General features: G+C 37.2%; 1 protein-coding gene across 1 annotated transcript in view; it reads left to right on the forward strand.

Moving 5' to 3' along the window:
- The window catches only part of CPXM2 (carboxypeptidase X, M14 family member 2), an 80,630-nt gene that overhangs the window by 50,907 nt on the left and 5,786 nt on the right, over nt 1-23,937 (forward strand). Inside the window, exons 6-12 of the mRNA XM_009965928.3 lie at nt 4,853-4,941; nt 11,181-11,304; nt 12,771-12,967; nt 13,851-14,030; nt 15,021-15,318; nt 19,375-19,514; nt 20,037-20,136. Of these exons, the coding sequence (XP_009964230.2) occupies nt 4,853-4,941; nt 11,181-11,304; nt 12,771-12,967; nt 13,851-14,030; nt 15,021-15,318; nt 19,375-19,514; nt 20,037-20,136 (1,128 nt within the window). The remainder of the gene's footprint in view (nt 1-4,852; nt 4,942-11,180; nt 11,305-12,770; nt 12,968-13,850; nt 14,031-15,020; nt 15,319-19,374; nt 19,515-20,036; nt 20,137-23,937) is intronic.

The following is a 23,937-nucleotide window of genomic DNA, read 5'->3' on the forward strand; positions in this document are numbered from 1 at the left end:
AATGATTGTAATTTTTATCAGTGAAATGCTTATGTATTATTCATGTCATACATTTTTGGTGTATTGTAGGCTAGTTTTGACAAACAACCTTCTCTAGACTGTTAACAGTAGCTATAAAAAAAAAAAAAAAAAAAAAAAAAGAAGCTGTGTTATCTGACTGTGTCGGTGCTATCTTTTCAGGCAACAGAAGTCATTTGCTGTTTTACCAAGGGAAAAACATTAAGCTGTGGAGCAAAGATGCTACAAAATCTTACTTAGAGCAGAGGGTAGTGCTGCCATTTCCTGCAGAGGATAAAAAGGACAAAAGCACCAGAATTTAATTTCCTCACTAGTTTCCAAAAATGTTGGGTTTTGCATAGATGTAGACTGACACACACAATCTTTTGCAATTGCCTCAAAGGGATGGATGTACTTTCCTTGCCTGTTCTTTCTCAAACCTAAGAAAAATCAAAAAGAAACTACATATGATCAAAAGTACCCAGAGATTGGAGAGAGAAAATTAGCTGAGTTCTTCATGCATTTATTTATACTGTAGAGTATTCAAGGCAATAGGCAATTATATTAATGGAATAAATTTGTGATGAAATTTAATTTTTAATAATTCTTATATAGAAAACTATCATTGGTATCATGATTATGCCATCACTTTCCATCCAAGATAAAAAATTAACTTTAACTACTCTGTAATGGAGTACTGTGTTTTGCAGTGGATGCATCATTCAGTCTTATTTTCATTGCTGGTCCCTTATTGTCAGGCTACATGGTTAAGCCTAGAATTGTGCTCATTTCGTATAAAACTGTGACTTTCTACAAGTATCTTTCATTATAAGTGATCGTGTAGATAGCAGTACTAAATTCAGCAAACTACTTGTGAGAGTAAATTTTTGCTTAGAGTGACAGTCTGTCCTTGTGTTCTGCTTTTATCACTGCAAAGCTAAAACTTAATCTTGAGCAATTTAAAACTTTTTGGGGAGTTTGCCTGAGCAAAGACTGAATAAAAATGAGACTAAATTCAATCTTTCTCCTGGGAAAGGTCAATGTATTATGTTTCTCCATGCTCATCAAGACAGTTGTGTAACATCCCCCTGCAATGCAATGGATGTCATTAAAAGGGTTTTTTCCCATATTTTATTTGTAAAATGAAGTGTGCTATTCTGAAGAAGTATTAACAATCTTCAGAATTACCATTATTATCAGAATAAAACTGTACTAATAACAGCTAATAATAATAACTGTACTAAAAACAACTACTGCAAGTTAAGTATTTGGTTTTTTTTCTTACACATTATTAGCATTCATTATACTTAACTGGAGTTAGTTGTTTGATATTTGACTATATGTCAACATATATAGAAAAGAATCCATGTATAGCTGAAGAATATGATTTCATTGCCAATTTAATGTGTGATGCTATTGCTCATGACTGCCATGAAATAGATCATATGGAAAAATACTTAGAATCATCTGAGATATCTGCAAGCAGATTTTTTCAAGATTACACATGTGCTGTCTGTGACATGTTCAATTTTGGGAAGACAAGTGAAATATTCACTTATATGGAAATGAAAAAAATCAGTCATTCGCAAAATGGCATGTTGAGTTTTTTAAGGCAGTCTAAAGGATTTAGCCTAGAATATTATTTTTATTATAAACTTATCTAAAACACTTAGATTGACTTCATTATGTTGTCCATTTGGAGTACCATATGAGCACCATTTCTGAGCTTGCAACTCCATCAGTATGATGGACCGTACAACTCACTGCAGGACTTCTGTGAGAATGAGGCATACGAAGAAATCGTGTTGGGAGTGGATGCGAGCTTCACTTACTAAATGAGAGCATTTTGATAATATCGTTTTGTGAACGTTGATTTCAACTGCAAGCCATTGCAAACTCACTTCATACTTTTCCAGTGCCAGTTAAAAGAGCACTGAAAACTAAAGGAGAAAAAAAAGACCACCACGCATTGTTGCCGTTAGCATAATAACAGGAAGCACCAAGGTTGCACTGCTTAAGGTGCTATGTAGAGCTGTAATATAACATAAAATCCCTTTTATATGTCAAACCGCTGAGCAATCGGTCCTCTCTGGTACTTTATATGGGCAGTCCCCAGAGCTCTTATGCTGGAAAGTAGTTGAGCAATTTAGAGCTTCCTAGGCACTTATTCATCTTTCAGAGAACAGAAGTATGAAGGTAACAAGCTACCTTTAACTGCAAAATTTATTAGCTCTACTGGTAATGCAAAGATAGATTAGTGGTAGAAAAAAACTAACATATTCCTCTGTATAAATAGGAGTGTCACACTTTTGCAGGATCTTTTCTCTTTGGAAGAGAGACTCTCTGAGATAGTGCCATGAATAATGAGTATATTTCAATTCTAATTCTTCTGTGCTTTGAATTTCTTAGTCTCCTATTCTCTGTTTTATTAAAGAAAATAATTTTTGCCAACGTGGACCTAACCAGCTGTGCGCAAGACTTGTATGCTTTTCTACATTTTAGCTTTTATTTTTCTCATCTGTATTGCTGCTGCAGCAGAAATCCAGTGATCCAAGCAGACTCACAGTAGAGCCTGGCAAAATATGAGTGCTAATTCTCTAGGGAGCTGTCAAATTGTACACTGTTTTTGAGGAAGGACCAGAGATACAATCATTCTCACTGTACAGTTTTTTAAGTTTCCACCAACTCTCCAGAATTCACAGTCATTCCCATGAAATTAATGTTTGATGTATGGAAAAAGTGCCAGACTTTTAAAGGAATGGGATTAAAGTATCAGGAAATAATATCAGTTGCTGTATATTTTGGCTTATGGTGATAGAGAAAACCTTCAACATCCTGGCAGCTCTATGATGTTTATTTTTATATTTTCACAACAGAGGCCTATTTTTACAGTTGTGAATATATTCTGTGTGGCATTAAATACATTGTCTCCTTCTAGAAGAAGTGGGGTTTTTATGATTTCCATTTCTCAGTCATCAATGTATTAGCGAGTGATCTCTACAAATTAACATGGGTTGACCTTTAGGGGTTTGACATTCCAGAGACATCAGCAGGGTTAGTGCAGCATTGTTGCTGTCAGTGGACTTGCATCAATTTAGCCTGCAGTTATGTTGGAAAGAAGACCTAAAAATGCAGGTGAATTATGTGAAACTTAATCCTCTTGATTCTTCAAAACTTTTTTTTTTTTTTTTTTTTAATAACCAAAGAAATCTTGTTTTATCATCTGGTTAGATTCCAATTCAAATCCAATTCAAGGTGGCCTTGTTATAGGATAAGTTCTCACTGGAAAGGGCAGACTGCACTGAATAACCAGATTTTGTTGAGGCAAGATTTTTTTTTTTTATATTTTTCAGTCATATTTGTAGAGCAGAATTCAACTGATGTTCCAGTGTTTCTGCTGTAGATTAGGGAATGGACATGGAGATGAGCATGTGAATGAAGAGAAAATAAATGGTAGAGAGATGAGTACTGTTACAGTGAAGCTTAATGGAACTTGCATGTTTCATTTCATAAATAACTTAAATAGTTCAAATTTTGCTTTCTTTCCACATAAGAAAAAAACTCAAATGCTTTTAGAATTTTATGGGAAGAACAAATTTGAGAATTTAGATATTTTAATGTGAGAAATATGAAACTTAAAAATGTTAAGATATTTTTAAGTGTTACGAGTTTTTCATAATTTCATTAAGTGCTTGTATCTAAGGACAGTATCTATGTATTCTTCCTACTAACAATTATACTTCTTTTTCCCCCAAAAAAATCAGAAATGCTAGATGATACTCTTTTAAAACATCATTTTTCTTCTCTAGACAGAGTCTTTTGGCTGTGTTGAAATAAGACAGGATGATATTTAGGCATTCATATTTGGCTTTTTTTTTACAATAATTTTAAACCAAATGAAGATGATTTTGTGCGAAGGGAAACAATTTTTCATAGCAGCCTGACAACCACTGGTTTGACAAACAATTCCTCAAATTCCAGACATCCCAGATATGGTAAATTAAGGATTGTGTCTGATGTTTTCCAAATAAACTTGTTTATTTCTAAAAATAAACCATAATAGATTAGGCCAGGAGCACATATATCAAGAAATATAAAGCTGAGCCTTAACAGTCTTGGCCTGTTTTTTTTTTCCAGGAGAATGGCCTGGAAAGTCAAGGAAACAGAGGTTTTTGTTCTATCTACATATTCTCCTTTGATACTTCAAAACACACAAACTATAAATTATATCCATATAGAAATGAATATGCTAATTTCAAAATAAAAAAGACCTCTGACTTCCACAAAAGAAAAAAAAACAAACCAAAACAAAAACATGTTTAGCAAAGTAATCAGGAATGTTTAATATGCACAGTAGATCCTTTCTGTATTTTGCAATCAGTGCATAGACTCTGAAAATACTCATCAAGAAAACTAAAAGATAATTCCTTGTAATAAGAAATTAATCAAGTAGACACAAAACATTTACTGTGGCTTTTTCTTCTGATGTGATTTTTTTCCACTCTTTTATCTTCCATCTGACTCATCATTTTCCAGTGTCTTTTGCCCTCCTCCATAGCCTAAGGATACCCTTCTGCTTTTCTACTGAAGTTTAGTTGCTTATGCAGAGTAGCTGTTTAGCAAGCTGATGCCTGCTGCCTCCTTGCTTCTGTATGGATCTATATGAGCTGACTTGTGCAGTAATTAGAAATATTTCAAATTTGTCATTTTTTTGAGTTTTGCTTTTGAAAACCTGTTTTAAATACATATAGGACAGTGGAATACAGATTTCCACATTCCTTGCGTGCATTATGGATACACATCATTACATTTGAAATTCATAAGCACATGAAAATTCTTTTATTTCTTTTCTCAGACCCAAATAATTATTACCACAGAAGAAATGAAATGACAACCACAGATAATCTTGACTTTAAGCATCACAACTACAAGGAAATGAGGCAGGTAGGCAAAGAGGCTGATGTGTGACCTCCTGGATGACGGGTGGATGGGTGCAGGCTTTTGAGGTCTTATGGAATCTGAATTCTACCTGTTAAAAATATTGAACAGTGACTGCAATCTATTTTATTTTTTTTTTTCTGTTTTAATCCATTAAAAGCAGCAGTCTATAAAAATTCCAAAGTCTTAATTTATATATTATCTAACCTTAAACAAGTGACACTACGTGACAAAGGAAGTATCTACACATAATGTGCCATCATTCTTCTTCCATGTGTGTTTGAGTGATGATTGTTACAGTGGTTTCTCCTTTCAGATTTGACCCTGACTTAGCCATCAGAATTTTCCTGTATTTTAGTGGATTTGGATAATTAGAATAAACTATACAGAGTCCAATTCTGTATTCACAGTTGTGAAAATCACCAAAAACTCACCAAAAAAAAGCACTAGAAAAAAAATCCTGTTAGTATAAGTTTAAATCTACCAGCCTTGTTAATCTTGTTCCTTTAACTTCAAACAAGCAATCTTGTTGTCATTTTTGTTATTGTTTTCAATCTAACTTCATATCACCACAGACACAGGTGTGGGTTGTCCTAAAGAAATGTTTCTGCCTGCTTTCTCTTCAACTATGAAGATAATATATTTGGACTTGAAGTGTGTGAATCATTTGCTGTGTGCTGAATTTTCAGTATATTTATACTGCATGAATCACCATTCGTTTTTATTGAGCAATTGTGCACTGAGTCACACATTTATTTCAGTAGAGGTTTTGTGGCCTATATTTCTTAGCACAAAGATGAGACAAGTAGAAACTCAATTGGCATAATTACTGTCAAGAACAATAAAATGTATTTTACATTCTCCTTGAAGAAAGACAGGTTGGTCAGGTTAGAAATATCTTTGGGAAAAAAAATGCAGCTTTAAAACAGAATATTTTCCCACTTTTCATACAGGTAGAAAATTTGTGGCTGTGGCTGAGAGCTGGTCAGTTTTGAACTGTCTTTGACTATGCTCTCCCAATTCCTGGGTTTCTCTGTGTCAAAATAGTTAATTTATTGAGATCATTGGGTTCTAATTGGTTTCTGTTGCTGGTAGGCTGAAGATTGTGGGTTGCATTACAGTAAGTCTTACATCCCCAAAACTATTTTTAGAACTTTATAATTTCTTTCCTGAGTATAAAATGGAACAATAACTGTCAATTTCCAGAGTAAACTTAAATTTATTTGAAAAAAATAATGTGCATTATTGTCAGTTTTGTTAGCTACTTCACTGCCAACTATCCTAGAAAAATGCTGTTCTTTGAAGTTATTTATCATAAACACTAAAGAAGGAAGAGGAGAGGGTGTTCCCGGGGCCATGTTTTGGAAGCATTACATTACATTGCAATATGTCAAGTATATGTGAGAGGGAGGGATTTTCTCAGTGTCAGACTATTTTAATAGAACTCTCTGCTTAGGAAGATGGAATTTATAGTACCATTTTTTTCTCTTAAAAGAGCATTCAAGATTCTTCTTTCAGTCAGTGGGAACACTCGCTGTATTTCATATGTAGAAGTCAGAATTGCCTTACAGTCCAGAATATTTACACGATGTATTCATGCTGTATAGGAAGCTGTTGAAATGGTTGGGAGATATCCCCAGAAATAGTTTGCGATGCACATTTGAGTACAACCTTGTCTTTGAAATAACAAACCCAGATTACATCTTTTTTAGGAAATAGGAGTGTTAATTTTGAAACCAATTTAACGAGATGTGACTCACGTCTTTGGACAAGCTAGACTCCAAGCACCCCTAAAGTCTTGTGCTGCTCTTCATGGTCAGCTGTGTTAATGGACATGATGTAATGATACAGAACATTGAAGAGCCCTGCATCTGTTACCAATTGTACAGGTTTATTTGAATGTGAAACGACCAAAGGTAGAAGAATAGAGCAAAACCCAGCAAACATCCTAGGCTGCATGCAATGCCAGGTTGACAGTCTCTATCTGATAGTCTCCAAGCTCAAGGAGGAGGTAGCTTCTGTTTTGGCTCGCAGCAGAACAAGAAATACAGAGATCTTTGCAGTGTTAGGTTAACAGTTGGACTCGATTATCTTAAGGATCTTTTCCAACCTAAATTATTTTATGATCTCCACAGAGGATGAATACCTCTAACATGAAAGGTACTGACTGAGAGTCCTTTTGCCTCCTCTAAGTGTAGATGGCACATAGACCTACATTTAATACACCTTTTCTGCAAAATGGAGGAATTGGACTTTCAGTTTTGTGGGGCTTCTTCAAAGACTGCATGCAGTCTTTTTCCAGGGCATTAACAGGGTAAATAATTGGTAATGACAAACAAATAGGAACCGTCAAATATGAACTGTTGGTGAATGTAATTGTGAAAGTGTTTTACAGTCCTCCTAGTTGTTAATAAAACCCTGACTGACTGTGATCATCAATTGTGTTTGACAGTTTGTACAAAGCGTAAAGAAAACACTGTGACGTTTCAGGTGACCTGTTGTGCTATACGTAGGAAATGGGTATGAGAAAAGCCAATATGAAATATGTTCATTTTCAGTATTGTATTTACATATAAACATTTAACTACAATACTATATCCATACTGTTATCAAAAGAGCCACAGTGGAGTCTACTCCAGTTGCCCTAATTCAGGAAAGGTTCTTTGGCTCAGAAAGTAATCACATGCTTGCAATTAAAGAGATGATGGGGAGTTTAATAAGGCCAATACAAGTATTTCCATTCTTTGTAATACACTTTGAACTTGGTTCCTCAGCATTTTTTCTCACTAGTAATGAACATTTAAAATCTTTCTAACTGCTTTCCTAAATTTATATTCTTGGTACCCTACAAGCACTGAAGTGCCAAGCATGTTAGGAAAGCTTCTGCTCTGCAGCTTGATTTCAGAGATAGCTCAGAGAGGACAGGCTCATCTTCCCTATTTCACATCTTGGGGAGCTGCATGGATGCAGTGATATGTCAGCACAGGAGGGAGTTTCCTGCAGTTTGAAGAGGATGCAAGGAGAGGAACAGTAACATAATTTATCCATTACATAAAGCTATTTTTAACCTGCTAAAATGGTTGTTGTAGTTTGAGCTCAGAGGTCAACTGAGCACCGTGCAGCTGCTCACTCCCCCCTCTCCCCCCAGCTCTAGGAAGGAGAAAAGAGAGCAAAAGGCTCAAGAATCAATATAAGGACAGGGAGGGATGACTCACCCATTACAGTCACAGTCAAAAGACAAACTCATTAGGGAAAGAACATAAATTTAATTCAGACACTAACAACGACAATAACACTTAACAGACAGAGTAGGACAGTGAGAAGCATTACCACACCTTGAAAACACCTTCCCCCTACCCCTCTCTTCTTCCTGGGCTCAGCTCCACTCCAGATATCTCTACTTCATCTGCCCCAGCAGTGCAGGGGGCAGGGGATAGGGCTTGTGGTCAGCCTGCTGCTTCTTCTATCCTGGGGAGGAGGGGAACTTCTGGCATTCTTCCCCTGCTCCACATAGCTCCCCTCTCCCAGAAAACAGTCCTCCATTAACTTTCTCTGACATGAGTCCTCCCCATAGGCTGCAGTCATTCCCATGTTACTCCAGTGGGGGTCACCTCTGCGTGTTGCAGTCCTCTTAGTGCCAAACTACAACAGCAGGAGCTGCTTCTCCCCTCAGAGACCCGGCCTCCTTTAAGCTCAGATTCCTGTCCTGGTGTGGGCTCCTCCACAAGCTTCAGGTCGGCCTCTGCTCCACCAGTGACCTCCATGGGTGGCAGGTTGGTGGCCCTGCCATCTCACCACAGGATGCAAGTGGGGTCTGCTCTGGCACCCCTCTCCCCCTCTCTTCTCCTTCCTTCCACTGACCTCAGTGTTCATGGAGATGTCTTGTAACTCTTCCTCACAACTCCAACACTTTCTCCCAGGTTCCCCTTCTTAAATATGTTATCACCGAGGCACAGCCACCATCACTAATTGGCTTGGCCTTGGTGCACAGCTGGGTCCAACTTGGAGCCGGGGAAGGTTCAAGAAGCTTTTCACAGAGGCCACCACTGTAGTTCCCTCCCCCACTACCAAAAACCCTGCCACACACACAAACCAAGTACAATAGACCTTCTTTTAATGCAATATCTGTACTTGTTGGCAGAGTGCGAAAAAAATAATATTTTTCTCTGTTGGAGAAAAACATGGTATCCAATCCAATAATAATCCACTTCATCCTCTTTTCAGTAGGATATAAACTAATAATCCCCACACAGTAGACCTTGGCTAAGTTTTGGTCTGTGAGGCTCTAGAAAGACGTCCATAGCTCCATATCCATTGATACTATATTTGGTTCGTTATGAGCAGGTTAACCATGAAGGTTTAAGGTAGTCTGTCTCAAAAAGTTAGAAGCTTACTCATTTAAATCAAACACTGTAAAATGTAAAACAGTGTCCTCTGACTTCACCTATGTGTTTCAGCTGGAACAACAAATGATGTCATACCCACTTATGTATGCCTAGAACGCTAAACGGAGCTCCATGAAAATAGCAGCACAATGATGATGATGACAGCAGTGAAGAAAAGTAGATAGGAAACTAGACAATACACTGAAAGAGCATAACTGACTATTCTTCAGACAAGTGCTGAGTTTAGATTTGCAAAAGAAATTGTTTCTCACATGTACAAAACCAACATGTGAGAAGAACAAATGTAGAAAAATAACATCTTTTTAGTCTCTTTGCAACATGATTATAAATAGAAGGGAAGTCTTTTATGAGAGGAATTTTAATGATGTTCTTCCCAATGTGAACTGTGTTTCCACTTAGATTTGCTAAATGGTGGCATGGGAATCAGACACATCTAATTATTGCATTTTGAAATCATCAGCCTTGTGATCATCCAATATTGCTTCTAGATTAATACTATGTGAGCAAAGAATTTTATTATGCTATTTCTTCAATAATGTATGCAGCTTTGTTTATGAAAAGATTGCTTAATTAACAGTCCCTAGTGTTTCAATTTACAGGAAAGTCCTTATTTCTTTCTTTAATGCCTTCCAATAAAAAAAAAAAAAAATAGAGACAGATAATTTCTTGTCATTTAAAGCTATTTGCAATAACGTATTATTGACACATAAATTTTCAATCTTGTTCGTAAATTTTAACATTCAGCTGAAATGCCACAGTAAAGTGTTTGTGGGACAACTTAGACTCCAGATATCCTTATCTGGGTAACATCTGTGTAACTGCATTGATTTAAACAGAACTATACCCTTAACCATGGCCTTGCCTAAACACTTTAGTAAGCACTAAGGCTACTAGATTATATTTTGACCGTGTCATGCATTATGTGCAGAAACAGTGAATAAAGTAGATTTTGATGGGAGGAATGTTTTCAGACAGGCTGTTGATGTTACCATTATTAATTCTATTTTTTGCTGAAACTTGGTGAGCAAATACTGATGAATCTGTTATTTACTGAAGCAGTATATTTTGCTGTGTTTATGGAGTCATCCAGATTATATCTATTTAGTTGTTTTGGCCACATCAACACTGTCTTAACTAATGATTTTCCCATATGAGATTTTACGTTTTAATACAGGAAGGGTGGGCTTGGTTTCTACATGAGTGGAGGCTGGTTCAGTCTGAATTCACTGGGAAAATAATGTTTAAATGGATTATGTCCTTCTCTGTTTGTTTGTTTTGAACTAAATTGCTGCTGCATAGGGCAAAGGAGAGAGAAATCTCCACTACTGGGCAGAATGTGGCTGTGGCAACCTGTAACATATGTGCACTGACGTGCCACTAACACCCTGGGTCATTCAAGTCACTCAGCTACGGTAAATCACAGAGTGTGTAGAAAGAAATGTTAAGGTGGCTAGTTGCTTTCCATTGCATAACATTTTTAAAACATGTTTTACTACCTCTTGATAGTATAGTAGTATGTTTCTGCTGGTTTTATTCCTATTTGACTTCCCCCTCAAGTCCTTAATTTTGTGATAATAGTGCAAATACATCTCGTGTAAGAAAGATCTTGAACCTCACCTACGCTGTAGCGTTTCAGCAGACAGTATTCAGCTTGTTGCTGCTGAACATTATTTTGTGTGATAGCAGAGCCATAAATTTGAACTAAACATAAAACTTTTACAACAAAGAAATAATCAGAAAATAAGAGGTTTTGCCACAACAAATTTGAAATGAAAGAATTCAGAGTGAATCTATTTTGATGCTGCATTGTCTAACTATATGTCATTTTTTTGTTGGCAGTTGATGAAAACTGTGAATAAAATGTGCCCGAATATCACAAGAATTTACAATATTGGAAAAAGCAACCAAGGACTAAAGCTGTATGCTGTTGAGATCTCTGACAACCCAGGAGAACACGAAGTTGGTTAGGATTTAGTCTAACTAAATCTGTTGAAGGGTGTTGGGATTTGGCTTTTTTTTCTCCTCATTCTCTGTATCTGCAGTAATTATCACTGATGGAATTATATTCACAGCAGCAAAGATTTCAAATGTATGTGGGAGGAACTTCAGCATTATATTTCTAAATTGGGAAGAGGAGTGTGAGCACAAATAGAAGCCATTTTGAATGTGGGATCAAATTTTTTAATGATAATTTTATTCTTTACAATAACAAAATAAAAGTGAATTTTAGCACCGGGGAATGGATTTTAGTTGTGGGCATTTATGTAGCTTTGGATAGAAATTTACATTTTTTATATGGTGTGAATGCATTGCAAGCAAGGACAGGTCAAATCTCCCAAATCATCTTTCACTGGTGAGTGTTGGGGTACAGTTTCCTATGGTGATACAATTCTTCAGAATAGAAACTCATTCGGTCTTTGGTCCTTCTGCGGAGAAAAATAAAGATCTCACTATGATATTGCCCGGAGCATCTTTTGGAATAAAGGCATCTTGTGCTTTGCCATGTCCATATATAGCCAGATATGTGTTCACACCATGCAAGGAAGTGTGCTGCAACACACTCCTAAGATGTGTCTCTACTTTGCCATAAGGGACGGAGCACAATAGATGTAATATCTCAGTAGGCTTGGGGCTGACCTTGGTCTGCAGACTCTGAATCTCAGGTGTTAACACCAGAATAATACCAAAATGATTCATCTAATCTGTCTTGCCCACTTACCCGTTTTTGAGAGTCCTGCAGAAAACATGCAAGGGGTGTATCATGGGCCAGACAAACTGGGAGGGTGGATCCAGCCACAAGCCAAAGCTTGGCCAGTTTGGGTCTGTCCTGTTGATGTTTGCAAGTGTTATTCATACAAAGGACAACTAAATAATGGGGAATTTTTTAATAGCTGGCACTATTCCTATTTACAACTGAAGTATTTTGTAGTTGAGTGCAAGTATTGTGGTATTCAGTATAACCTTGGAAAATATAGGTGAACCTGTTTTTTGACTAGTGAAGGAAAAGGAGTGTGTGAAGTCAGAGATCAATTATGTACAGTTACTGACTGTTATCCTTTAAGAGCCTTGACATCTGTCCCAAAGAACTACTAGCAATGTGTTTTTCATCTTATTTTGATTATCAGAACTTTTAAAATCTACCTGTAACGTGTTGAAATTGTGAGTATAACTAAAAATTAATGGAAAATGGGTTTTGGAGGTTTTACACAGTGGCTTTAGATATCACTGACATGTAAGCCTCTTCTACTAAATTAGCAACAGAAACTAGTTATTTATTTCTGTAAAGGTACATTTTCATCTATCATTTGTTCAATTAAGGTATATCTCCGACTCTTCTTAAGTGAAATGTTGCTGATTGACATCGGTGAAATTTGGTTAGATACCTATTTGCTGCTCTGACTACATTTCTGCTCCATTTGTTTTCAAAAGGTGAACCAGAGTTTCGGTACATTGCAGGAGCTCACGGGAATGAAGTGCTTGGACGTGAGCTAATCCTTTTGTTAATGCAGTTTATGTGCCAGGAATACCTGGCTGGAAACCCACGCATTGTAAATCTCATTGAGGATACTAGAATCCACCTTCTGCCTTCAGTCAACCCGGATGGATATGACAAGGCATATAAAGCGGTAATATGATTATGAACATATTGAGGAATTATTTTACTTCTGGTAGATGAATAAAACATGGTCCTGTTGCCATTATTATTTTTCAAAGACCATATTTTATAAGCAATCAAAATAAATTTAAAATAGACACATCAAAGCAAACATAAATCAATGAAACATCTTACTCAGAAAAAAGCTGAAAGAAATGGTATTCTATGTGACATTGGCTAACAGGAAGATGTGTATGGAAAGGAGGGTCACAAAGACTGCCAGAACAAACCAATATATGTATGTGCATAGATCAGTGGGAAGACCATTATGGAAAATGGAAAATTCATGCAATCTGTTTCTCGTGAGAAATCAAGCTAAGCACGTGAAAATTTGCATTCTTCCACAGTTGAAATTTAATAATGTGTCTTTAAGGAGAGCACAATGTGTTGGGCATTGTAATAATTCAGTCTGGAAGAAGACAGACACTAGGAGGAAAAATTGCAGGGGCTGGTCAAAAGCACTGGAAAATCTTCCAGGGCAGTCTGTAGAAAACTGGAATACAAAAGTCACACTCACAGCTGTGGAAAGGAATATATGCTATCTCCATCGCAACCCAGGGGACAACCAGTCTTAAATAGAAACCTTGAAAACAAACCAGAGCATTTTGGCTAACCCACAGTAATTATTCATGGATTTTTCTTCACCTCATTCAAGGTTTCATACAAAACCAAACAAAAAAAAAATCCAATTATTCATTTCATTTCATTAAATAATGAAGCCTTCAATTTCTCTATATAAAATTATCTCTGACACATCCATGAACACTTTGCGGAGAGCTCACAGGTTGCCATATTCTGAATGAACATTCATCTTTTTTTTTCTTCCTTTTTTAATTTTTTTTTTTAAATCTAAGGGTTCAGAATTAGGGGGCTGGTCTTTAGGACGATGGACTCAGGACGGCATTGACATCAACAATAACTTCCCCGATTTAAACTCTTTACTCTGGGATTCAGAAGATCAGAAGAAGAGTAAAAGAAAAGTTCCAAACCATCACATTCCTATCCCTGACTGGTACCTGTCTGAAAATGCCACTGTAAGTAAGGCCAGAGAGAGGGGATCATAAAGGCTGGGGCATGCTGAAGGTGTGAGCCTTGCTTTTCTCGAGTAATTAGTAACTTGTAGGTGAAATTACATACTTGATCTAAGCTACTTGTCTAGGCTTCTTTGTTAGTCAGTGGAAATAAAAATGCACTGTAAAAGTACCATTCACCCTCGTATTTTAGAGGCAGCCCTTGGGAAGGGAACTGTTTCCCAAAGGATCATCTTTTCCCTGGGATGTTGCAAGAACCTGGAGGACTCGATATCCAACTTTTAGGCAGCAACAGGTAGACAAAGAGAAACCCACCGAAAGGCTCAGTCTTCTCCCTAGTTTCACAGTGTCAATGAGCTCTTTGCAAACTCAGTCACCATATAGATTTTTCCTGGGGTTTTCTTATTTGTTCTTATTTGAAATATATTCCTATCTGAAACAACACAGCAAATGCTGAGGCATGTGCAAAATCAATGCAGTGGCTTATACTAAAGTAATTTACTAGATTGTAATGCCAAAAAATGAACTTATTTTTACATGGCCTTTTAAAGATAATGTCAACTATTTATAGTGGTTGAGATTCCCCCAATTTGAGAGGAAGACACTTAACTGTGGAAGTTCTGTGGGCTTTAGAAATATTTCTGTGCTTAAAATCCCTTATTTCAAAAACTCATTTCAGTTGATGGCAGGGGGAGCAATGTCATGATCGGACACGTCTGTTGGTTGCTGCTCTTGGCTTCACTCTACATTGATGTTCCTGCTGCATAAATTACTAACATTAAGATTTTGTTAGTTTTTATGGGTTGGTGGCGACCTCTCAAGCATGGTTGGCAGGCACCATATAGAAGCCCTTCCTCTTGGCCACATCTCTGTGCTGGCTACTCACTCCATGCTAAGAAACTCACTGTGGGAGTCCTGCATCTGGTCTGACTTTGAAAAAAGATTATCAAATTTCACAGGATGAATCAAAGCTGCTGTTGCTTATTCTCCCAGGTGGCAGTTGAGACACGGGCAATAATAGCATGGATGGAAAAAATTCCTTTTGTGCTGGGTGGAAATCTTCAGGGAGGAGAGCTGGTGGTGGCATACCCTTACGATATGGTGCGATCGATGTGGAAAACCCAGGATTACACGCCTACCCCAGATGACCACGTCTTTCGCTGGCTTGCGTATTCCTACGCCTCCACTCACCGGCTGATGACAGATGCACGAAGGAGAGCGTGTCACACAGAGGATTTCCAAAAGGAGGATGGCACTGTTAACGGAGCCTCCTGGCATACCGTGGCTGGAAGTAAGTGTCTGTAGAGACTGCAGTTAGCACCAACTTCTTAAATATGATAATGCCACCACTGCCTGGTGTACGTTGCAGAGGCAATGGTGGTAAAACAGGTGCCTTAAGAGGAATATTTCCCAGTCTGAAAATATGTTCACTGCATTTCATCAAGTATCAGAGCACTGAAGGAGACTGTGTCACTAATGCCTGGTGACCATTCCATTTACTGCTGGGGTTTCCAAAAGTGCACATGCAACACATTAGATTTATGGATTCTGTACATTCAAAGTGGTTTGTCAGGAGAAAACCAGCCCAATTCAAACCCACTAGCAGGGGGAAGCCTGTCAGCCTTTGCATTCTCACAAATTTCCAACAGAAAACCTGCTGAACATCAGAGGTAACCAGTGTCAGTGCCTAAGCAGCAACTCCAGGGAGAGATTCCAGTGGCCCTCGGGTAAGAAAATCATGGTTTCAGCCTCCTGTTCACTGAACTCAGTCACAGATCAGCCGCCACTCACATTCACTTTGAGTTGTAAAAACACGCCCCAAAAAGCTGCTGCTAGCCTGCTACTATCATTTTTAAAGGACCTAGACATCCTTACACTAAAAGTTTGCATGGTCTCCATAGGTATTTCTGCTGCCAGAATAAATTGCAGACTGCATCATTCACCTTATGCCCAAGCCTGCTGCCCTGTTAAGGAGCATGAAGGGGAAGCTGTGTCCTGGAGTGCAGACAAAGCATTGATTTCCAGGAAAGCCCAATTAGAAGCACATTTTTAACACCAGTAGGCACAGTTATCTCTGTGGGTGTACATTTTGAGCAGACTCAGAATCAGTCACTCCGCTGATTCATCACAATTGTGCTCAAAATCTTTGGTTTTTTGTAAGTACATCAGTTAGACAACATATTCTATGAAATTAAGAAATTAGCTGTGCATCTGCCATCACTTGAATGACAATAGGAACAACTGCAGCAGTAATGGCAAACAGATGCAAGTGAGTGTCTGTGCAGACCACGTTTTATTGGAGCTGGCTCATGTTTGTAACTTGCAGGTAGTTTCACTGCATAAACATTTCTAAATTTTGGACAAGGATTTTATGGCTTTTACATTGGCCCATGTAAAGTTAATGCTGGCCAGATTTTAAAGGCTAGAGCCAAGAATTAACTTTTCAAATATTTTTTCAGGAGGTTAAAAAGTGCTGGGTGAATTTGGGGGGGAAAAGATTGAACTGTTAGATCACAAGGCCAATGTCTGTCAATACACTTCTATGCATTTCTGCAAATTCTAAAAAAAAAAAAATCTCTCAATGCTAACTTGACTGCTTAATTATTGAATTTATGAGTTTAATTTTCCTAAGTGCTATAAGAAACATGATTATGAATCGATCCAGAAAAGACAACACTGGCCATGTCACTAACAGCTGTCACACTAAGATACATTAAGTAATAATGTACAATATAGATGCTGAATTGTATCTTGATTTCTTAGTGACAATTGTATATTGTATTCCCTTCATCTGATCTGTTTTATTGCTTTCTGATGTTTCTCATTATGGTTTACATCCTGCTCTCTTTCATTATAGCAAGACTTCCAAGATTGTCTTTGAGAAAAATGCTAGAATATTGCTTTTACTTTCAATTCTTTACACCTTGCACTTCAGAATAAACCTCAAATTTGCAGATATATATATATATATATATATGCATACGTATATATGTCTTGCAGCTGATAGTTAACCAATGGCACTTTGTATTTTAAAGAGTTGTCCAGACATGATTCCAAATTGAAGACAAATTTCTCCTATATTTTTTCACTCTGTAATTCCATTACTAGATAGATGCAGTTGTATAGCTCACTACACTTTTTCTATTTCTTTACCTTTTAGATCAACACGTAACACTTTCTCCTCCTAAACCCCTGCCTGCTTAAGGTCTGACCTGAAGGTGACACACCAACTTATTGCTTGCAGAAAGCTGTCCACTTGTCCTTTGGTGTGGGTGGCATCTCCTCCCTGTACCACGACTTGAGGCTGCCCATCTTCTCTCTCCTCATCCACCTTCTGCCTGCCTGGTCTTACAATGATCATGCGTATAAGCTTTTCACTGCTCATGCCAGGGGAAAATTCATAAGGGATTTTTCTAATTCCTTTTCAGCACCAGAGAGTCTGTATGAAGTAGAAGTATGTGCACCACAGATATCAAAGAGCACAGTATGCCTTTGAAACCCAGTCTTACTATTTTCTGCATATATTTTGGACTGCAATGAATGCGAGTTCTTCAGCAATTTCACACATAACGTTTCTGTACTGGGTGAACTGCACAAAGGCAAAGAACAGATGAATTTAATTTTACTTTCAGTGTTTTCAAGACTGGATTTGCGTGTTCAGACACTACACAGAGAGTTGCTCTTGGCAACGTTAAGCCATTTTCTTAAATACATGTATTAAAACCAAGCAATTACTGTGTATTGCAAAACATTTCACAACAGATTAATCAGGATGCAATACAGTATGTGAGGGGAAAATAATTGTGGCTGTTTCTCAAACAGAGGGGAATCACATTTATGCAGAGTAGCATATGCCACTGTCTGATATTTAGGCTTTCCCCATCAACAAAAGTGAAAAGCTTAGCATCTGTATTATATAATCCTCCTGCTCTGCATCCAGAAGGCACTGAGGGCTCATTAAATACTTGACTACTGCTCTATGGCAATTGGACAGTACTACGGGGGTTTTTTACCTCTTTTCAACCAGAAGCACTTGGTGAATGCATTTTCTGCTAATCTTTGCCATTTAAAATATAACAATTAATGATCATTAATAAACATTTTTTTTATTATTATTAAAAACGTTGACGGAATAAGAAATTGAGCTCACATCATCTCTTACTCTAGTGTTTATGTACTGTATCATGTTATCTGTGTGATTGTGGAGAACTAATAAATGGAATTTCCCAAAGGAAAAATAATTGTGAGAAATGTGAGAGAAACCTGGATAATGGAAATGTTTGAGATCTGTATCTACAGTCTTCCTTGGTGCTAAGGGCCTTTGCAAAGGTCACAGCACCCTCTGTAATGTAGACTTAAACCACAGTTCCACAGAGGTCAGAGGCACTGAAGTTCCTGGGTTTTGATTAGGACTTATATCTAATGGAAATCCCTATTGCAGAGCCAAGGTGCACATTGCAGTCCACTGCAAAACCATAGTAGGGAGAAAACATAATAGATCTTTTCTTTCCTTACAAACTAACAGACAATATATATAACTTTAAAGAATTATTACTATCTTGATTATTCTGGCTTGCCTATCATTTAGATTACCTCTGTGGGAAAACATTTTAGACTGAGAAGCTATTTCATCAGCTGCTCTGATAATTCACTTTTACATAACAATCACTGTGTGCACATTAGTCTGTGTCCTGACAATCAGGGTTGTGTAAATTCGATTAATGGCTGCACATCCATGCAAGCTAATGTAGACTATGCCATTTCTACCCAGGGCAATCACAAGCGAGAGCTGCTCCATAGGAAAGAGGAGCACAAGCTCTTAAAAGCAAAGCACAAGCTTTTTGCTGTAAAGTGAGACCTTTTCTAACATGTTCCTCGTTTTGTCCCAGTTTTCTCCATCAATATCATAGATATTTTATCTGGAATTAATTTAATTTGTTTGTTTGTTTGTTTTCTGCTAAATCTCTATTTCCTCTAAGTGTTGTGATGGCAGAAGGACACTGTTCTTTGCAATAAAGGAATTGGGGATGTGCTGCTGACTCACACAGTGGCCTGTGTTGTAATGGTGCAAGCTTGTGTCCTCTGTTTTGAACGTGTTGATGTGATACAGTCTTTAAAAAGTTTTGTTTCGTTAAATGTATAGCTCTTATGTTAATCTGGTTCTTCATCACAAGACATGTGGCATTTCTAAAAAACTTTTGCCCTGCCAGGTCTGCAGACTAAGCCAGCTAGATAAATTCCCAATTAGTGTTTAAATAAGTTGTATTACGTGGCATAAAATAATCAGGTCTAATCAATAGAGTAAAAGAGGATATAAAATAGTTTCTTTTTTACCTCCTATTGACAGGCATAAATGACTTCAGTTACCTGCACACAAACTGCTTTGAGTTATCCATCTATGTTGGCTGTGACAAGTATCCCCATGAGAGTGAGTTGCCCGAAGAATGGGAAAACAACCGCGAGTCCCTGATTGTTTTTATGGAACAGGTATTCAGCAGAAGAGCAACTTCTGAATAACTTGATGACTGCTTTCAGATTGAAAGGGAGTTTAAGGTTCCTGATATTTTTCTTGCATGACTAACTACATGATTATTGGTATTTGTGATAGAAGCCTTACCTACAAGCAATACTGGCATATCACTTCAGCCAGGCTGTTTTGATTTAGAATAAAATGATGAAGCTTGTTAAAATTTGATGTGAGTGCAGAGGTTGCTAGAAAGGACTGCCAGAAAAAAACCCTTACATCTGCTGTTTTATCTGCTCATTTTATCTGTCTCTTGAATTTGATGTCTTGGGAATTATAACAGAATTTGTAAGCTGATTCACAAGAAGCTAATACCTGGAAGGCTGATACTGGGTTAATAATGATATTTCAAGATTGTGCAAACTATAAAGTAGGAATATAATACGTGTAATGCACAAATGGAATTAATAATTTGCTGTATATTCCCAATGATAGTACTGTTCATTGTTCTGCAGTATTTATTTGTTTGTTTATTCTCTCAATAGGTCCATCGGGGCATCAAAGGCGTAGTAACAGATGTGCATGGAAAGGGAATCCCTAACGCTGTTATTTCAGTAGAAGGTGTTAACCATGACATTCGCACAGGTAAAAACCCCAAAACGTTGGTGCAAATGAACAGATTTATGGTTTAAAAACAAAATACAGAACCTCATTGCAACTTTGAACTCTTTTCTGAGAAAAGCCACTGTCCAAGGAGATTGTTGCAGGAGGAATGGCAAGTGAGGAGGGAGTCACTTGTTTCCATGGCGCAGTTGTGTAGACAAGAGCAGAACTATGGCTTTCCTCTCTACCACTCTTCTTCTTTCCACTTCTTTTAATATATTAAGAAAGTAGTACTTTATCTGCTCAAAATCAATAGCCTGAGTAAGGCTATGTCTAAAGAACCCTTACTGCTCCTTTTCTCACATAAAGGTAGTGGCAATCTAACCCAGAATAATTACAGCACTGAAAAACAAGGGTGTAGGTAATGCCATGCTGGGTGAAGAGTGTTTCTCTGGCTGTTAAGTTACATGACTGTGAATGTGTTGGAGATGTGATTTAGAGCTGTGTCCAGAGGAGAAACAGCTGTTGTAGGGAAAGGGGAATTCCACAACCTGAAGAGTCTTCTGCAAAACATCACAAGTTTATAAAAGATCATTTAATGGAGCTCAGTAGAAACCTGCTTTGCACAGCTGAATTTCAGCCCAGAGAATTATTTTTCAATAGTTTAAAAAAAAACACACAAATGTCTATTTGCCTTGTTAGCACAGTCTCAATCTCTACCCAGACGCAGGTATGTATACTCAGAGTAAACTCTAATCCTATTTAATGGCCTGGAAAGTAGTTACGGCACTAAACAAAGAATTGCTTTAAACAGACACTAACTGCCTGAAAATTGATATTGGCAGGTAGCAGGCAGGATAGTGTCCAATGGCCATCAAGTTTGTGTGGGTACTGTACCGTCATTTAAGAAACGTGGTCATCTTAAATGGAGAAACAGCAGAGGGGATATAGCAGGGAGAGGAGCATGCAGAAAGGAACAACAAAGCAAGATGTCAGCAGGAGCCTTTAGTGATTGCACTCAAAGTGATGGCTGCAAGAGGTTAACAAGGTTTCTGTTGGACGCTTATGAAAAGGTAGCATCATGGTGAATAATCAGACAAATCATATTGTTGCATAGTCTGGATTTGGTTTAATATTAGAAACAGTAACACTAATTCTATGTATTTCTCATGTCCTGGCTGGCATTCTGGATCTTTCATTTGCTGCCACTTTTCACGTGCTTTGCCACTAAAATACAGTATGGCACACTTGGACACATAAATTGATTTCAGGCTATGGAATATCATAGAGCTTTAGGCAAGAGACTTCAAAATCTTTACTGTTTGCTACAGTAGATTATCTGAGCCAATAATAAGTCTTGGAATATCTAACTTAGTTTGAGATTAATTCTATTTCAGTGCTACTGTGTCTCTGTTGTAAAAGAAAGCACTAAATGACAGATATTTAATTAGGTAATAATGATTCTGCCTTGAATATTTCAAAATGGGACCACTGGGAAATGATAATGGGAATTAAAGTAATCTGTTGTTTTTTCTTGTCTTGGGACTCTTGGCAGTCTTGAAAGAGTGCCATAAACTGTAAGTTGTATTATTCTATTAACAGAATTAATATATTGCTCAGGTTAAAGCTGAGTAAATGCAATAGACTATTAATCTCCAGCTCTCAGTACACTGGATTGCCACATGAAAGAAAAATCAACAGTTTAAAGACAGTAAATGTTCATACAGAAAGGAGTCCCAGTGGCATGTGTAATAAACGTGCAAATCCCAGAATCGTAACACTTGGGGAATCTTGCAGCTATTTACAGCTAGACTTAAAGCTGAGCTTCTATGGCTCAAGGCCATCTCCACTTGTTAGTAAAAATAAAAGTACTTATTTCATTCTTTTTAATTCTTTTTAATGAGATGTTTAAGCTGACACTCTGTTTGGGAATCACTTTGTAGACAGGAACACAAATATTCTATCATGTTTTATATTATATAGATAACAATGTATGCCTCATTAGTCTTTGAGACTAGAGAATTTATGTTGGAGCCAAAAAGCTAAAATGACATGTATAACTGCAGAGAAAGAAAGCAAATTGTCAGCAGTCTTTCATTTGTACCTTTTAAAATGAAAAATGTATCCATTTAAATCTCTGTGTTGCACTGATATAAAAATGGGCCAATCAGGAGATTAATTATGGCTATCTCTTTTCATATAAGTTTTGTTTGAAGTGAGCTAAGCTGTAAGGTATCTACTGTTTCTTTGATACATTAACGTGGTCAACTACCCTGTAGAGCCAGACAAAAGTTGTCTGTAAAGGGCCTCTGATAACATTTACTCGTTTGAGAAAATTTCTCTGCTTCTTCCGGTGAACAAAAAAAAAAAAGAAAGCATGGAAAGCACTTTTTTTTTTTACTTTCTCTTAGACATACAATATATCTTATGGGAAGAGAAGGTTGCTGACACTAAGCTAACAATATTAATAGGCTAACTGAAGTAATTGATTCAGAGAGTAAGAGCTTTGTGGAAATTTATTCCATTTGCTCTTGATGCAGATGTAACTATTGATTAAGTCTGAGTGATTGCATATTATTAGGGTTAGATGTGGACTGTGCTCTATGAGATAACCTTTGGAAAAGAGTCCATCAATTGGATGACCAAATGCATGTGGACACCTTTTTTCCTCATGAAGCAAAGGCAGTTTTATGGGTTGCTTCCTGTAATTGCACATTTTGGAAATCTCAAAACAAATCTTGGTGAAAAAATGTACAGTTTCTTTTTAGTGAAGCATTTCTGTATCACAGCCAGATTTCAAAGACAGATGAACATCTCTGGGTGATTTTTTCAACAAAGCAGAATGAATTTAATTTTGCACAATGTTCAAATACATGTTTATGAATATTTTGGTAAGTTTTGTATGATTTCAGTATAAATTACGTAACCAAATCCAAAGATTTTGAAGTAGCAGTTAGTAATATTTAATAGAATTAATCTAAGCTAAGAATAATTCTGGTATTATAACTCTCCAGAATCATTTCTGGCTGCCTGTTCAGTACAGAAAAAAGTTTTAGTCGTTACATGCATTGGGTGTGCAGCACTATGGCTAGATTTCCTGGAAAGCCTTTTTGTAGGTAACAGAACATTAGGACTGATTTTTATAATTTATTTAAATTAGTAAAATTTGGTACATTTCAGTGTATATATGACACTTAATTGTAACAAAGGTCTGTCCTATCAGGCTCAAAGAGTGTTGCTTTTAATTAAAGTGTCTATGGAGTCACCTGACACATTTAATTTATACTAATACTGTCTTTGTATTTTTACTCATTGTTATTTAATCTAAGCGGGCATGGCAATTCTTTTCCAGACCCAATAGGTGGGGATAGATTAGTCTGCCTCCAGCCTGCTCCCACTGGAGCCTATTCTTTTAGCAAACCTGTTATTTACTAAATTTATCTGTATTTTTAATTGTTTTTCTCTTGCCATCTGCTCTGAAATTTTTTACCTACTGCATTTAATCTGATTTGCAAAAAAAAAAAAAAAAAAACCTTTAGTCTGGTATTAAATTCTGGACAATGACAGCTGACAAATACTAATGTCTACTTACTTATAAATGGAAAGGAGGTAAAGTGCATCCTGCTAACAGCTTAATATCCAGCTTTGCAATAATTTCCCGGTGGTCTGTGAACGCGTAGATTTTTTTCTGGCCTTGTGCAGGCTTGTGATGAACTGCCTGTTAAATGTGTCAGAAAAATGTGGGTCAGTTTTGAATGCCAAGGGCTAAAGCCAGCCTCTGAGCAGGGATGCATTCACAGCCACGCACAGGGTGATCTGTAGCCTTTTGCCAGCCTGGTAGTA

Source organism: Tyto alba, unplaced genomic scaffold, assembly GCF_018691265.1.
Source record: "Tyto alba isolate M040663 unplaced genomic scaffold, T.alba_DEE_v4.0 Super-Scaffold_1, whole genome shotgun sequence".
NCBI classification, from domain to species: Eukaryota; Metazoa; Chordata; class Aves; order Strigiformes; family Tytonidae; genus Tyto; species Tyto alba.